Source organism: Nyctibius grandis, chromosome 4 (genome assembly GCF_013368605.1).
Source record: "Nyctibius grandis isolate bNycGra1 chromosome 4, bNycGra1.pri, whole genome shotgun sequence".
Taxonomy (NCBI): domain Eukaryota; kingdom Metazoa; phylum Chordata; class Aves; order Nyctibiiformes; family Nyctibiidae; genus Nyctibius; species Nyctibius grandis.
The window spans coordinates 63,922,496-63,939,508 of NC_090661.1; the positions used below are offsets into that span (position 1 = coordinate 63,922,496).

The window sequence follows — 17,013 nt, forward strand, 5'->3', positions numbered from 1 at the left end:
TACCAGAGAGACCAAGCAACAGAGGTGCCTGGCAGCTCACAGTCCATGCTTGCTTCCCGGCCCTCTTCCATTTAGGGGCACAGCAACCTAAGGGGTTTGCTCCTTCACATTCCTTCAAGAAATCTGCAGTGGAAGATGGAAGGGGTCCCCAGTCTTCCAGTAGCCAAGTGTTGGGTGATGCTCTCCTTCCCCAGGTAAGCTCTAAGACCAAGCCTTAGTTCACCCCAGAGCCCCATAGGCCAAACCAAGCTGGACAATGGCTCTCCCATCTGCCTGGCAGCACATTATACAGCTGCAGAGAAGCATGGCATGGAGACAAACCCCAGGGCAGCCTGGGAACAGAGACAAACTCTGTGAGTAATCATCTCTTGGGTGGTTCCTCGCAGGTCTAGAGGCTTTGACAAGTCTCTACCGGGCTCGCTTGTCGCTTCCCAAGCGCAGATGACAATGGCCCGTGAAATAGAAGGTGGAGTCGATCCTCTTTATCCACAAATGTCAACAGAAGTTCAGGAATGACTATGAGCTAAGAAGAACCCGAATCGTGTTTTGCAGAAGCATGCAGGAAGGCTGGCTGGCTGCAGCCACGTACAAGTGCTTTGGAGAACATGTTATCTAATACGAGCCTTTGTTCCACAAAGGGCAAATACATACTCAGGGAAACGCCAAGAAAAACCCCAGATATTTTACTTACCTTTTAAAAATCTCTACTATTAAACAAATCCATTCAAAGAAAATGGGGAAATGACAGAAACCTCCTATTTTGGATATGGACTTATTCCAAAATACACCCTTGTTTTTCAGAATTATGAAAAGCCCCTCTCAAGGAGAACAAAATTAAATCAGCACCTAACAAAAATCATGGTTAAGCCTCAATGAGAACTGAAAGAGCAGCAGGCTTGTCTTTTGTAAGGACATGTAACATTGAAGAAAAATACAGCAGGAATTGAAGTCTTGAAAAGATCCTTGTACAATAAAGTTAAATTCTGTTGCATTTAAGTCTTCACACAGGACCAAAAACAGTATAAATAGGACTTAAAAAGAAAAAGCTACTGAGATTTTCATATACAAGGAAATATAACAGAAAGCATAGAGGCCAAAAAAGCAATTTTAAAAAAAAAAACAAACACAAAACCAAAAAAACCCTCAAAATCCAAACTTCTGTCTAAATTAGTCTCCTGAAAAAACACCTGCCAAACTATTCTGGTTATTCATTTAAGTTCCATCTATATCTGAGAGCCTTTGTCTCTATGTTTCAGGTAAATCCCAAGGAGAAAAATATTGATAAAGTGCAACATCAATATTAAACTGAAACCATTTCTACATTTTTATGAAACTGTGTATTGCTTGCAAGTTCCTTTAATCATTTAATGACATTTATTGTCTGTGCTCCATGTGTCAAGCACCATCAGCTTTCATTCCACAAAGAAATCATGCAAACAGTTTTAGAAATGTGTCTACTGTAATTTTATATATATATACATAAAAATATATTGTGTGTAAACACACAGTCAACAGTGAGAGTAGTATTATCACAGGCCAGAAGATTGCAATTAGTGGATCACAGGAAAAATATTTTTTCTCTACTTGTCCCCGTCAAAGTAAACAGTGCCCAGCACCCAGGTCCATTCCCAACACTTTAAGAAGAAACACACAAACTTCCAGTTTTACAGTTAAAAGTTTCCACAGGAAGGACCGCCAGGCTCCAACGCAGGACAGCGGGCAGCAACCGCCTTCACTCTGCCCTGCCAAATAATCCCATTCATACGCTCGTGCTTCACCGTACCAGGAGCCACAATACAGATCCTGACTGTGGGCGAATCCTCATCTAAAGAGACTGTCATGCTTTTAGGTGACAGATTTCCGTTGTTTACACATTTGCAGGTGCACCATCCTCATCCGAGAAGACAGACAGTTTTAGGCACCACTGCTGTTGCCGTTCTGTCTTTGCATGATTTCTCTGGCTCCCCCCTGCCCCCAAACCTGGTTCTACAACAGTGCATATATACCCATCAGGCTCAAGCAAATCAGCTCAGCAAAAGCTACTGGTGTTCACCAGCTCAGAGCACACAGATGTGTATTTCTCCTTCTCTGATACAGTCAGGATGGAGACTAGTAACTTCTTTTACTGTGGTCCTCACCCTCAGAGGCCTCTCATAGCCACATGGAAGGATTTAGGAACTGCACCTACATTGCTTTTCTGTGACCAGCACCAGCAGCACAGAGAAGCTCTGGCTGGCTTTGGGAACAGTACGATTTGATGACTCCAGATTTGGAAGGAAAAGGCCACATTCTTCCCAAAGCCCTGTACACACAGTCTTTGGAGGCTTTCCCGCTCAGGGATTATGGCTTTTGGAAAGCCTAATGCAACTCCCAGCTCTCTGCTGATCTTTACTTCCCCACTTCTTCATTAATCACATACATAGGACAAATACAGCGGATCCAGTAACACTGGAAAAACTCCCACCCCCCAACATTAGTAACTACAAAGGAGTCGTGTTTGAGGATACTGAGGCTTGGGAAGTCACTAAACTACCGACTTCTAGAAAGTTGGAAAAAAATATCTTTAAATTTGCCTTTTATGTTTTCCTCAGGTTCAACTTAGATTTCTTATGGGTGAACTCTTTGAGTTTGTCCAAACTAGTTCTGAATAGCTTTGGACTGAAGAGATTTAGACTAAAATTATCATACACAACAGCTAAATCTCAGTCTACCTCCAAGCACCTGGTAAAACATGTATGAAGCCTTGATGAGCACTCTGCAGTTCCAGTGATACCCAGGACACTGGAGCTGTCTGGCGATAGAAACACTTTTGTACTCAAGACACACACATTTCAGAGCAAACATAAGACCCTTGTCATTTGTGGTTTCAAAACTCTGGATGCCCACAAGGCATGAAGTCTGCTGCCTAAGAGGACCAGCTCTTCAAGGTTACCTCCTCCTGCCTGCCACCAGCTAGCTGGGACCACCTCCAGGCCCCTGCAGTCCCCATGACTATCACCTCTACCTCTTCCAACTTCAGCAGCAGCTGCGTGGGCTGCAGACGTAGCTGTGTCTGAGAGCAAGTTTGCTCAAGCCATCTACCCATCCCATAGCAGACCACCATAAACAGAGGACACAAACATACACCTTAACTACAAATTGCCTCTTTTCACAAGGAAAAAAAACAAAGAGTTTGGTTTTCATGCAGGTAAAGGCTTGATTGACCCTGATCTTCCTGAGCATCTGTGCCCAAAGTTGCACTCTGGATGTGCAAAGAACCACCACCACTAGAAAGAACAAACTGCCAGATCTCTGTGTTGCTGCAAGGACTGATCACCAGTTCCCACTGACCAGCTTCAGCTCTCCAAAGCCACAACTACAACTCTGTGAACTCATTAAATCTTTTAACAGGTGTTTTGTGAAATGCTGCATCTTCTTCCGCTCATTCTTCCTGAATGGCAAGGTCCAACAGCACCACAGAAGACAGAAGTAGATGAAGCAGCTTATGACAAACCCCATCTGAAAGAGGCTGAACAACTCAGACCCATGACAGGAGCACTATGGCAGGTAGTGAAAACACGTGATCAAAATTCAGAGATGAAACCACCCTGAAGTTCTCTCAAGCTTAAAACCTGCCAAGATTCAGAGCTTGCGAGACACTCTGCTGATTACAAGCCCACCCACCCGTCTAAACTCAGCCCATTCACATGGAGCGCTCTGATCCACACCCACTTTCACAGGTTGCAGTCTCCACAGCCAGAGAAAGAATAATAGGAGTTAAAAACTTTGCCGTTTTATGTGTGAAAAAATGCTCTGATTACCTCCTTCCACTTGATACATGTCACAAAGCAGCAAAGGAGAATTTCAGGTCACATTAAAAGGAAATATTTACAGAATAGATTTTTTCCTTCTTAGGAAAATTAGGGCTCACATTACAAGATTAATAAACTTATATCAATCCCAAAAGAAACTTCAAAATTCCTTTTCTCTTACCAAATGGATTTTATATGACCAAATTTAGAAAACAGCCATGATTAAAAGCAGAATGCAATTTATTGTTCTTCACATTTTTCCCATATGCCTGTGAGTTTGAGACTGAACTGGTATTACTGAATGCAGAGTGCTAAGACTGCTTCTATATACCCAGCTCAGGTACAACAGGTAATTTTTAAGGTTTAATTCCCTGACGCAGGTCACAATTCCCTAGCGCCTTCATATTTAACTTAAAATATCCTCATCACTGAGCTTCCCTATATCAACCCTTTTTGTTGGTTTTTTTTTTGAGGATTTTACAGGAAGGGACATCTCCCAGTTTAACTTTTCGCATGGTTTTGGCTGTCTCCTCCATCCCATTCTGAAGTTCATCAGCAGTTACTAAATGCTTCCAATTCTGATGTTTTCTGCCACAGTGTTACAATGACACCAACTTCTGTCCACCACCGAGCTTTGTGGAAAAGGGGATTTCTGTTGAATTACGCAGTGGTTCCGCAAAGCATCATCAATGGGCTAATGTCAACCAGACTATCGCATGTTATTTAACTTTTCACCGAATGTATTTTCTTAGCTATCTGGCTGTTTTTCTTCAGTATGGCTCCATGAACTCACTATGAGTCAACTTCCAAGTATCCCAGGTGCCCTCCCCAGCACACAGACCACACAGTAAAAAGAAAATAAAACTACAAGGCCAGGACTCAGGACTTCTACCCCTAGTGCTTCCAGCTCAGTTCTCCATACTGCCTGAAACACCACGAAGCGCAGGGGATTTGCAGAATCACAACTTCAGTTAAAAAGCTGGGTGAACGGTGATTGGTGAGAAACCAGTATTTAAGAATGGTCCATAATCCAGAAAGTTTGGGAAGCACCAGTATAATTAGCAAGCTGCGGGTATGTGTGCAGGCTTGTCTAGTCCATAGTTATTTCTATCAGCAGCATGAAAATCATCTGTCCAACAGATCAGAGCATCGTTGGTTCCAAGCCTGCAGAAGATACGTGTGAAGAAGTGGCTATTTGTATAAAATGAGCATATTGTGGAGTAATTATTGGCATTGGAAAAACCTTGTAATTAGAAACAAGTAGGCGTTCTTTGTTTGTAAACAAATTGCATTTTGGTTCATCAGAGATGCTCCTTTAAGAACAAATTACAGCAGATGCTGCTTGTTTCCAGTGATTGAAAGGCCCCACCTGAATAAGCTACAAAAGGGTCACAATTGTATTTAACCCAGCACTTTCCTGGACAGGAATTCTGTTGGCAGGGGCTGCAACCACGCTTACAGAGCACAGTGCCTGGGGGGGCTGCTAATCAATTACACAACCTTCTCCTGGAGGTCCCCTTGCTGCTCCCGCCAGGTTCAGAAGGTGCAGCTGTGGCCATGATCCTGACTACAACTGTTCCCGGTTCCCCATGTCACCGCTAAGTTAAATCCTCCAGTAGTACAAATTGTGGATTTGCATTACAAGATCTCTCAACAGGATTTTCCATCAAAAACAGTGATGGAAATAGCCTACAGTGATGACAAAAATCCTCGCTACAAGTATCCATGTACTGGCAAGAACCATTTGCTTTGTGCACGCACACACACAGACTAAACAAACATCAGAAAGCAAACCAGAATACTCTGCTCGCACCTCCCATGAAAGAGTTCCTGTTTGGGGCCCATTTATGGTGGAAGGTTCAGGACAGGAGATCAGGGGGAGAGTGACAATATTATTTGTTTTAAAAATGTCTGGGTTGACAAGATGGCAGGTTTTTAAACTGATGTTTATCTTTGTGTGAAGGTCAACATCCTTTTTGGATCTTGTCCTAGTTTCTGTTTGTTAGCCATTTAGGGCTTGGGTTTTTTTTGTTTTTTTTTTTTCTGTTTTTAAATCAAGGGTTACATTTTAAATAACACAGCATAGCAAAAAAAAAACCAACCAAAAACCAAACAACAAAAAACAACAAAAGGAGGAAACAGGAAAAGTAGACTAAGCATGGTATAAACTCCACCACAAACATGGTACAAACACCACCACCTACTGTCCAAAGCAGGATGCTAAATCACTGGCACAGATTTAACCGAAAATTCAGAAACCGGACAGCAGCCTAAACTGGGCCAGAAGGTGAAACCATTCTGTGTAGAGCAGCTTATAATCCACAGCAGCCATCGGATTCGTTATGACCGAAGGCAGGGTTAACTCGCTGTGTCCCAGGCTATACTTTTGCATTAATGGCAGCCATCGTATTCTGAAGTTCAGCCTTCTGATCACCAAAGCTGCTTCATGTCGTTATTTGCAGTGTCAGCTCATGTCGAAAGTTAAAACAAAAATGATCAGGTCCACTTGCCATATCTTGGTGGACGATCATTTTGAATGGAAAAGAAACAAAACTACAATTTTGTCTTAAATACCTTCCTCAACTTTAAATAAAGAAAAATGGCTGGCATGTGTGCATTCAATAGCCCTTTGTGCAGTATCATTTTCAATTGTTTTTGAAGGATGGCGACATGGGCCTTTCATACTACAGTGTAGAAACAGTCACTTTTAAGTCACCTGGTTTGAAGACAGTTCCCTTTCATAGGCACAACTCTGCATAGCACAACTATTAACTTCTTTGCAAAGGCTTTAGCACAGTGGTTTTTTTTCTCGATTTGTTTTTATTTTAGCATTTCTGAGGGCACAAGTGCTTACAAATGCAACTATACTAAGCAACAGTCTCACCTTTGCTTAGGATCTTTCTTCAGCAAACCTGATAAGAGAGATTTTGCTTCAGGTGACAAAGTGCGTGGAAATCTAATCTCCTCCATAAGGATGAGTTCAAAGAGCTTTTCGTGGTCCTGATTGTAGAAAGGGAGCCGGCCACACATCATTTCATACATCACAACTCCTAAACCCCACCAGTCCACTGCACGACCATAGTCATTATCTTCCAGCACCTGCAGAAAAGTAAGGAAAAGGCTTTAGAAGACATTCCCAAACCAGGCATGAACACACAACTCAAGAGGCATAATTTACCCCAGAAAGCTCATCTTTTCACATGTCACAGCCAAATCTACCAGCAGAGTATTTGCAGAAGATCCATTTGAAAAGAACTAGCATCCACATTCACCATGCTAGGTGAGCAGGAGGGGGAAAAGGAGGCAGCGGGTACGTTACGGCAGCTTCCTTTTCCTCTTCCTCCCACCCTTCCTCACATTACAACCAAGATAAGCACAACCTTTGAAAGCCCAAAGGCTGAGAACTGTTCTCACATTACAAAGCCAGCTGCTAAATTCTCACTTATTCATCACAAACTGCTCCAAATGGGATCCCATTTTTTTTAAAAAAAAAACAAACCACCAAGAAGCCAATATGGGGAGAAAAGACTGTCAAACTGTTACCTCACAAGCGACAAGCCAAACATCCCCATCATCTTCATATCAACCTGCACGCCCCAAAGGGTGGCTCTGCACATCCTGAAAGACCATCCACAAATACTAAATGACTAACCTACATTAAACACTAAGAGCCAGAATGCCACTCCTAACATTTGACCAGCTTTAAGGCCATAAAGCGGCAGCCAAATTGTCTGGAAATGTTTCCCCCCTCCTCTCCATTGCCCCCTACAAAGGCACTCGCTCACTAGCTCTAACACTCCTCCCTCTGCTTAGAGGGCTGCAAACACAGAAATTGTCAGTGGGGTGGGCTTCTGCCAGGTCTCACGGCAGGAGTCGTCCAGCATAGTTCATTTTTGCCTTCCCCTGGGCGCTTCTACCTAACAAAGCCCCAGCTGGTGCAGGGACTCTGGACCCAGCAGCACCCTCCATCTCTCCTGCTTGCTCCGGAGAAGCCCTGTCGCAATGCATTTCACACAGAATCACAGAATGTTAGGGATTGGAAGGGACCTCGAAAGATCATCTAGTCCAATCCCCCTGCCGGAGCAGGATTACCTAGATCTCTGATCTTCTTCACTGAAGGTTGCTGAAGGGAGTGGGGAATGGTTTGTGGCCTGCGGAGTGGATGTTACAAGGACTTCTCTAGACTTTGTGTCTCCTGCGCAGTTGTCTGTAGCTGACGCCAACAGTCTCATGTTCCAGACCCTGTCCTCAGGTTTTAGTTGTCATCTTTACACGGGTCTGCACTAAACTGCTTCCTCTTGCTAAGAGCACAAACCACGACCGCACCACCATTGTGTTTTCTTGTTGCATGGTGTCTGTGTGAGCTTTACATTGCTACAATTCAGAATACTTTACACTCAAAATTAAAAGGGTGAAAGAGCCAAACGAAGTTGACACAAGTTCAACAAAAGCAGGATCCGAACCTCTTACAAACCTTGATAAAGGTTTTGAACACAAAAAAGCAGCATTGAGACACTCCACAGAACAACTGTTTGCACTCTGCCTCTCCTTATTCACTAATTATTCCCCTTAATTATCTAAACAGGGGAAAGGGCCTGCAGTAAAATTCACAAGGCTGCCAGGTATTAGATTACCCCACGTTGGTCTATTTACGGCATCCCCTGCCGTATGATTCACACCAAACGACAGCTGGCTCTGCAGCTGCCCCATATATGTATACGGCCGACACAGCTGCCGGCCGGACAGGATTCCAGGAGCCGTCCCCGTCCTTCCCGAGGCATCGCAGCCCTTCGGCTCACAGGAGATATTGTGTGACAATGCAGTTACTGCTCTCTGAGTCACCCCGTTCACGAAGTGCTTCCTGTTCACACTCCCCTACACTTGGGTTACCTAAAATAAAAGTCACAGGGCCTCAGATTTTTATTTTTTAAACTGCTGCAAGAGATGCAATAGGACAGGACTAAAAGAAAAACAAAACCACATAGGCCTTTGTTGTGTACTTAATAAATGCTACAGGTACTTTCAAAATGCAGCAAATGCTTCAAATGTTACTTTAGTAAGCATATTAATAGGGTATTCATTTTTTAAAGTATTCTAGATTACTAATCTAATAATCTAGATTACTAACTACAACTCTTTCCTTCACCTCCATTAATTCTAAACAGAATATAAAATGCTTATTTCTTCAAAGTGCTTTATCGCAACGAGCACGCAGTCATGTTAGTGACTGCACAAGACAGATCAATGGTGTTAGTATCAAAAATACACCGTACCAAAAAAGGTATTGCACACATCCGTGATTTATTGCAACATGCAGGAGAGCTGGGGAGCACTAAAGTAACAAGGTCATTTCACTTAAAGGTTGATCATTTCCTAACGAGCAGCTCTAGACTGCTCTGAGATGGAATTTGAAAGAGAAGGTGCAACAGCTGTAAACACCACAGCCATCGATGCATCTGACACATCAAAGTTGACATGGCTCAGTCCCTGCCATCCATGCATGAGATTCCAGTAAGAACCTAAAAACAACGATGCAACAACTGTACAAACACGCCGCTATGCCAGATTCAAGTTACAAATGCAGAGCAGAAGAACGAGACCCCTGCTTTTAAGGATGTATGACCTTAAAATGCACGGAATATCGCTCATGCACAATTTCCACATTTTTTGCATGCTATCGACCAGATGACAAAAGCCTCCAGAATTTAACACCTAAACTCGCAGATGGGATTTGCAAGTAAGGGAGAGAGCTGGGTTAATCAAAAGGACTTGTCCTTCAGGGTTTTGGATGAGCCAATTCATCATAAATATTATAAAAAGAAATAATAACAAAATAACAGAAAGAACAGCAGAACGCCTGCACAGGGAATCCCCACATTCCAAGATAGAAAAAACAAACCCAAAACAATAAATATTTTTAGACTCCTCATAAAATCCTTAATGAGAAACTGAAGTTCAGCAATTGATTTCAAGAGGGAAGTTAAAATAAAAGCCATCGTTATGAATAATAAACACTCAGTCATGCTGCTAATTACTCCTTGCATCAGTAAATCTCAAATTGTGGTGCACGGACCCCAATTTAGATTCACTGAAGACTTCTGGTGATCCATGGAGAGCTGGCAGCTATCATGAGACTGGCTCCACCTCCTTGCTGCAAGCTACTTCGACAGGTGCCCACATTCTTCAGTATTAGGAAGAGACTGGAGGCCCCTGAAAGCAGCTGCAAGTTAAAAATACAAACAAACAAACAAACAAACAAGAGCACGCTGCTATGGCTGTGCAAGCAGAGAGCGCAGAAGTGCTGACCAGCAAAGACATCAGCTCTCAGTAAAAATATTCCTCCTCCACTTTGGTTTTCCATACTTTGGACTTCTGCATACTTCAACTCAAGGAAGGTTTGCAATGCCCAAGTCTCCCACCCCAGAGAAAGGCTACATCCTGGCTGTGCCAACAATATATTATCTGCCGGCAGCCCAAGACTTGCTTCTGCCTGTGCTCCGAGCTGGATGGAAGCCTTAACGCCACGGGTAGCGAAGCACCCACTGCAAGGCAACCAGCCCTCTGCGAGGCACACCGCGTCAGCTCAGGCTCTGTGCCCTACTAACACCGCGAGTCTGCTTCCAGACAGCTCAGAGTGTGGGCAGGGAAAACTAGCATCTGCCTGCAAAATACCATGTACACACATATCCTCTATAGCACCGTTTCACTTTTGATCTGCCTGTAACTAACTCACGGCTAAAACACCACCTGTGTTGCACAACCCTCAGAAGGAGTATTTCCAGGATGAAAGTGGGAAGCATACATATAGGTCTTACACTTCAAAAAAAAAATTAGCACAAAAAAATCCCCAGAACATACAGTTTGGGGACTGAGATCCCCTGCTTGGATTTATTTCCTCTGAAACCGAAAAGTTCAAATTAACATTGAGAAACATCTCATCACAAAACAGTCGTCACTTTTAACGCATACCATGCTAAATGCTGCAGAAAAAGCTTGGTCTGTCCTGTTTCTGAAAACATGTCGCCATATAACGTCTTCAAAGAGTAAAAGAATTGGTCAATACTTTTTACTTCTTAACCACAGTCCTGTTGATAGCTTTCAAATAGGCCAACACACACCAAACAAATTGCAAAACAATCACCGAACCATCAAGTAGTATTTTAAGTAATTTAAAAGTTTTTTAAAAATTAGATTTCTGACACAAGAAGGAAGCACTGTTCCAGTAAAATGTAAATACTCCCTAAAGCGAAAGGAAGATACTACCCCTGCCCGAAAACTAGCACACGTCATTATGCTAAATATATGTCCCAGAACATGATGAATAAAAGAATCACAGAATCATTTTGGTTGGAAAAGACCTTTAAGATCATCAAGTCCAACCATTAATCTAGCACTACCAAGCCCACCACTAAACCATGTCCCTCAGCACCACATCTGCAAGTCTTTTAAATACCTCCAGGGATGGTGACTCCACCGCTTCCCTGGGCAGCCTGTTCCACTGCTTGACAACCCTTTTGGTGAAGAAATTTTTCCCAATATCCAATCTAAAGCTCCCCTGGCACAACCTGAGGCTGTTTCCACTTGTCCTGTCACTTGTTACTTGGGGGAAGAGACTGGCACCCACCTCACTACAACCTCCTTTCAGGTAGTTGATAAGGTCTCCCCTGAGCCTCCTCTTCTCCAGACTAAACAACCCCAGTTCCCTCAGCCACTCCTCATTAAGACTTCTGCTCCAGATCCTTCACCAGCTTCGTTGCCCTCCTCTGGACTCGCTCCAGCACCTCAATGTCTTTCTTGTAGTGAGTGGCCCAAAACTGAACACAATATTCAAGGTGCGGCCTCACCAGTGCCGAGTACAGGGGGACAATCACTTCCCTTGCCCTGCTGGCCACACTATTTCTGATACAAGCCAGGATGCTGTTGGCCTTCTTGGCCACCTGGGCACACTGCTGGCTTATATTCAGCCAGCCATCAATCAACACCCCCAGGTCCTTTTCCGCCAGGCAGCTTTCCAGCCACTCTTCCCCAAGCCTGTAGCGGTGCATGGGGTTGTTGTGATCCAAGTGCAGGACCTGACTCGTTGAACCTCATACAATACGCCTCAGCCCATCGATCCAGCCTGTTGAGGTCCCTCTGCAGAGCCTTCCTACCTTCAAGCAGATCAACACTCCTGCCCAACTTGGTGTCGTCTGTGAACTTACTGAGGGTGCACTCGATCCCCTCGTCCAGATCATTGATAAAGACATTAAAGAGAACTGGCCCCAACACTGAGCCCTGGGGAACACCACTTGTGACCGGCCACCAACTGGATTTAACTCCATTCACCACAACTCTTTGGGCCTGGCCATCCAGCCATTTTTTTTTCCCCAGAGAAGTGTATACCTGTCCAAGCCATGAGCAGACAGTTTCTCCAGGAGACTGCTGTGGGAAATGGTGTCAAAGACTTTACTGAAGTCTAGGTAGACAACATCCACAGCCTTTCCCTCATCCACTTAAGCAGGTAACCTTGTCATTGAAGGAGATAAGGTTAGTCAAGCAGGACCTGCGTTTCATAAACCCATACTGACTGGGCCTGATCGCCTGGTTGTCCTGTACGTGCCACAGGATGGCACTCAAGACGATATGCTTCATAACCTTCCCTGGCACTGAGGTCAGACTGTAGTTCCCCAGATCCTCCTTCTGGCCCTTCTTGTAGATGGGTGTCACATTTGCTAACCTCCAGTCACCTGGGACCTCCCTGGTTAGTCAGGACTGATGATAAATGATGGAAAGTGGCTTGGTGAGCACTTCTGCCAGCTTCCTCAGAACCCTTAGGTTGATCCTATCCAGCCCCATAGACTTGTGTGTGTCTAAGTGGTGTAGCAGGTCACTAACCATTTCACCTTGGATTATGGGGGCTTCGTTCTGCTCCCCGTCCCCGTCCTCCAGCTCAGGGGGCTGGGTACTCAGAGAACAACTGGTTTTACTACTAAAGACTGAGGCAAAGAAGGTATTAAGCACCTCAGCCTCTTCCTCATCCTTTGACACTATGTTTCCCCCCACATCCAATAAAGGATGGTGATTCTCCTTAGTCCTCCTTTTGTTGCTAATGTATTTATAGAAACATTTTTGTCTTTTACAGCAGAAGCCAGATTAAGTTCTAGTTGGGCTCTGGCCCTTCTCATTTTCTCCCTGCATAGCCTCACGACATCTTTGTAGTCCTCCTGAGTCGCCTGCCCCTTCTCCCAAAGATCATAAATTCTCCTTTTTTTCCTGAGTTCCAGCCAAAGCTCTCTGTTCAGCCAGGCTGGTCTTCCCCAACGGCTCATCTTTCGGCACATGGGAACAGCCTGATCCTGCGTCTTTAAGACTTCCTTCTTGAAGAGTGACCAGCCTTCCTGGACTCCTTTGCTCTTCAGGACTGACCCCCAAGGGACTCTGTCCACCAGGCTCCTAACCAGGCCAAAGTCTGCCCTCCGAAAGTCCAAGGTGGCAGTTCTGCTAACCCCCTTCCTTACTTCTCCAAGAATCGAAAACTCTTATCATTTCGTGACTGCTATGCCCAAGATGGCCTCCAACCATCACATCACCCACACATCCTTCTCTGTTCACAAACAACAGGTCCAGCAGGGCGCCTTCCCTAGTTGGCTCACTCACCAACTGTGTCAGGAAGTTATCCTCCACACGCACCAAGAACATCTTAGACTGTTCCCTCTCTGCTGTATTGTATTTCCAGCAGACATTCGGTAGGTTTAAGTCCCCCACAAGAACAAGGGCTAGCGATCGTGAGACTTCTCGCAGCTGCTTATAGAATATTTAATCTCCCTCTTCATCTTCATTGGGTGGTCTATAGAAGTCTTCCACCATGACATCTGCCTCGTTGGCCTTCCCCCTGATTCTTACCCATTAACACTCAATCCTATTGTCACCATCACCAAGTTCTAGACAGTCAAAATAATCCCTAACATACAGGGCCATCCCACCGCCTCTCCTACCTTGCCTATCCCTTCTGAAGAGTTTATAACCATCCACTGCAGCACTCCAGTTGTGGGAGTCATCCCACCATGCTTCTGTGATGGCAACTATATCATAGTTTTCCTGCTGCGCAATGGCTTCCAGCTCCTTCTGTTTGTTGCCCATGCTGTGTGTATTGGTGTAGATGCACTTCATTTGGGCTATTGATCCCACCACCTTTTTTGAGGTGAGAAGCCCTAATTCCTACATGACCGTTCTCAGGCACTTCCGCAGTTTCTAACCCATCAATAATCCTTGTGTCTTTACTGTCGCATAGCTCTCCATCCCCTGCCCCCACTGAGACAGTAGACCAAAGGACCTCGCTAGCACACTGTCTCACAAACATTGGCGTGCCACCCCCAGACTTATCCCTAGTGAGCCTGGTTTTACCCCTTTCCCCCTTCAAATCTAGTTTAAAGCTCTTTTGATGAGCCCTCCTAACTCCTGTGCAAAGATCCTTTTCCCCCTTTGAGACAGGCGTACCCCACCTACGGCCAGCAGGCCTGGTGTCATGTAGGCTGACCCACGATCAAAAAAAACCTCGAATTCTGCCGGTGACACCAGGCTCGGAGCCAGGTGCTGATCTCCTGGCTCTTCTTGTTTCTTCCCTCATCATTCCCTGCAACTGGAGGGATAAAGGAGAACACTACGTGTGCTGCTGACCCCTTAACCAGTCGTCCCAAGGCCCTGAAGTCTCTCTTGACTGCCCTTGGACTTCTTGTAGCAACTTCATCGCTGCCTACCTGAAAGATCAATAATGGATAATAATCTGAGGGCTGTACCAGGGTAGGAAGCTTCCTCTTCACATCTTTAACCCAGGCCCCAGGGAGGCAGCAGACTTCCCTGGGAGGTGGGTCCGGTCTGCATATCGGGCTTTCTGTTCCTCCCTTCAGAAGGGAGTCTCCCACAACAATGACCTGTCTTTTTCTCTTTATGGAATCAGTTTTGATGCAGGGCGTAGGCCAACTTAACCTTGATGACACCTCCAAGCTAGATGAACCATTGTCCTCGTCATTGTTTGGTTCTACATGCAGAGCCTCATACCTATTACACAAGGGCACCTGGGAAGGCGGGGTAGCCACAGAGGAGACGCATCTGCTGTGCCAGGCATTGCCATTGCCCCCTATGCCTTAAGTTACTGTGTTCAGCCAGGTAAAGAAAGGATTCTCAGTACGTGTTGTTATATAGCAGTAGTTACTGTATGAACACATTATGGCACAGGAATTATTCAGTATCACTACTGCTATCACGGATGGCATTTAAGGATGTAACTTAGTACAACAGCCAACATAAACATACCTCTGGTGCAAGATACTCTGGAGTGCCACAGAAAGTCTTCATTGTTGCTCCATCCTTTATGCCTTCTTTACATAGTCCAAAGTCTGTTATTTTTATGTGTCCGTCTTTATCCAGCATAAGATTTTCTAACTGAGAAGAAAATCCAAATGAAAGACATTATTATGTATAACTTACACTGCTTCTGAGCAAGTCAATGAAAGAGATTAATTTCTGCAGATCAGTTTTCAACCTCGTTCTCACTGGGGTCAGAACCATGGTAGCTGCCAAAGCACGTGTGATGTAAATATACATTTATATCACTTTCCTTAGTTCTTTAGGGAATGTTAGGTAACTAATCTGCAGTCTTTGGGTAATCTGCAGGACAGTGATCATATAAACAGAAAGAACACAGAATGCAGACATTGTATTTATGCTGCTACAATATTATCACCAATAGAACACCAGATCTTTTAAAAATATATTAAGTATTCCCCCTCTCACAACTTCACCCCTGCTTTTACTCTACGTGATTTTATGAAATATTCTATACCAGTAAAGGACAGAAAATGAAACAAAAATCAAATGCAAGGCTAAGGAACCACTTCCAAAGAGACCCTTTACGTGAGAATCACTTTATACATTTACTCAGCACTTGGTATCCATCCTAGCCTACGCCATTCATTTTTGATAAAGCCATCCAGATTTCAGGACAGTTTCCACTGTGTATTAAATAAAGTGCACTTTCAAAGGAATCATGACCATATGGAGGACAAAATCCCAGCAGGAATCCCAAAATGACTTTGACGTAGCCTGAAAACATTACATAGCACGCTTCATTTTATATTGCTCCTAAATGAACTACCAGTATCCCTCATCCTCTCCTGAAAACACTTCTCAGGAAAGAAAAAAAGGCTATTGTTACATTTTCCTCAAGAATTTCCTAAGTTTGTTTGCCCTGAGATTTCTTGTTTGGTTGGTTTTTTTTTTTCTTCTCTGCAAACAAATAAGCAAGTTGAAGCTTACTGAATGTTCTAACTGCAAGAAGGTCCTATGAAGACAGTGCTGCGCAGCACATGGCAAGGAAGCACGACATCCACACAGTATGAATTTGCATCTGTCTTGTAAGACCTGGGATGAAGAGCCCAGGATTATGTTCCACCATGTAGAAGAGCCAGCAAGGTTTCTTAGAACATAAACAAGCAAGTGAATATGAAACCCAAGTAGCTCAGTACCCCTTCATATTCTCTGAAACACTGCCAGGGTCCTGATAAATGCATTATACAACCTCTTAAGACTATGAAAGTGTTTAGACATCCTGTAAAGTCCAACAGCTGCAATAACTGTTACGTTAAAGTTCAGTCAGGAAAGGCTTGCTTATAGTTCAGGCTCATTTGCTTTTGTGACTAACAAACAAAAAGCCCAAAACCAAAAAGCCTATGAAATTATTTTTCTACATACCTTCAAATCTCTATAAACCACATTCTTCTCTGAATGCAGGTAATCCAGTGCTGACACAATCTCAGCTCCATAAAACCGAGCCCGGTCTTCAGAAAAGACACGCTCTCTTGACAGATGGAAAAACAACTACAAGAACAATAATTTGTTGCCTTTAGATTGTACATGTTTCTGAGTTATGTCTCACACTTCGCAGGCCATCCTGCTTGGAATGCAGCATTACCTAAGACAAAACCCCTTCCCATCCTCACCCAGCTGTGTTGCCAAATGTGTTAAAAAGCATCATACATTAAATGACTAGACAATTATATCTCATATTCACAGATGTACACTGATAACCAGTTTGTGTGCTGCACATTCTTGTATGCACAGAAAATTAGAAAAACACATTTTGATTGAACTACAATTATATATCAAAACTACAGCTTAATGCATGACTTAGAGACATGCTGATATTCCAACTTTTCCTTCTTAACTAACTGTGGTTTGCGATGTT

General features: G+C 44.0%; 1 protein-coding gene and 1 long non-coding RNA gene across 11 annotated transcripts in view; both read right to left on the reverse strand.

Moving 5' to 3' along the window:
* Positions 1-17,013, reverse strand: part of AKT1 (AKT serine/threonine kinase 1) — a 79,569-nt gene that overhangs the window by 8,715 nt on the left and 53,841 nt on the right. For all 10 annotated transcript variants that reach the window (XM_068400153.1, XM_068400150.1, XM_068400149.1 and 7 more), the window contains 3 exons: positions 16,521-16,646; positions 15,084-15,212; positions 6,676-6,890 (listed from right to left, as the gene is read on the reverse strand). In XM_068400153.1, coding sequence (XP_068256254.1) covers positions 6,676-6,890; positions 15,084-15,212; positions 16,521-16,646 — 470 coding nt within the window. The remainder of the gene's footprint in view (positions 1-6,675; positions 6,891-15,083; positions 15,213-16,520; positions 16,647-17,013) is intronic.
* LOC137663212 (uncharacterized) lies at positions 9,123-10,270 on the reverse strand. The gene is made up of 3 exons (XR_011048149.1): positions 10,098-10,270; positions 9,865-10,001; positions 9,123-9,310 (listed from the first exon to the last, which is right to left on the reverse strand). It is a non-coding gene; the product is annotated as an uncharacterized lncRNA (long non-coding RNA).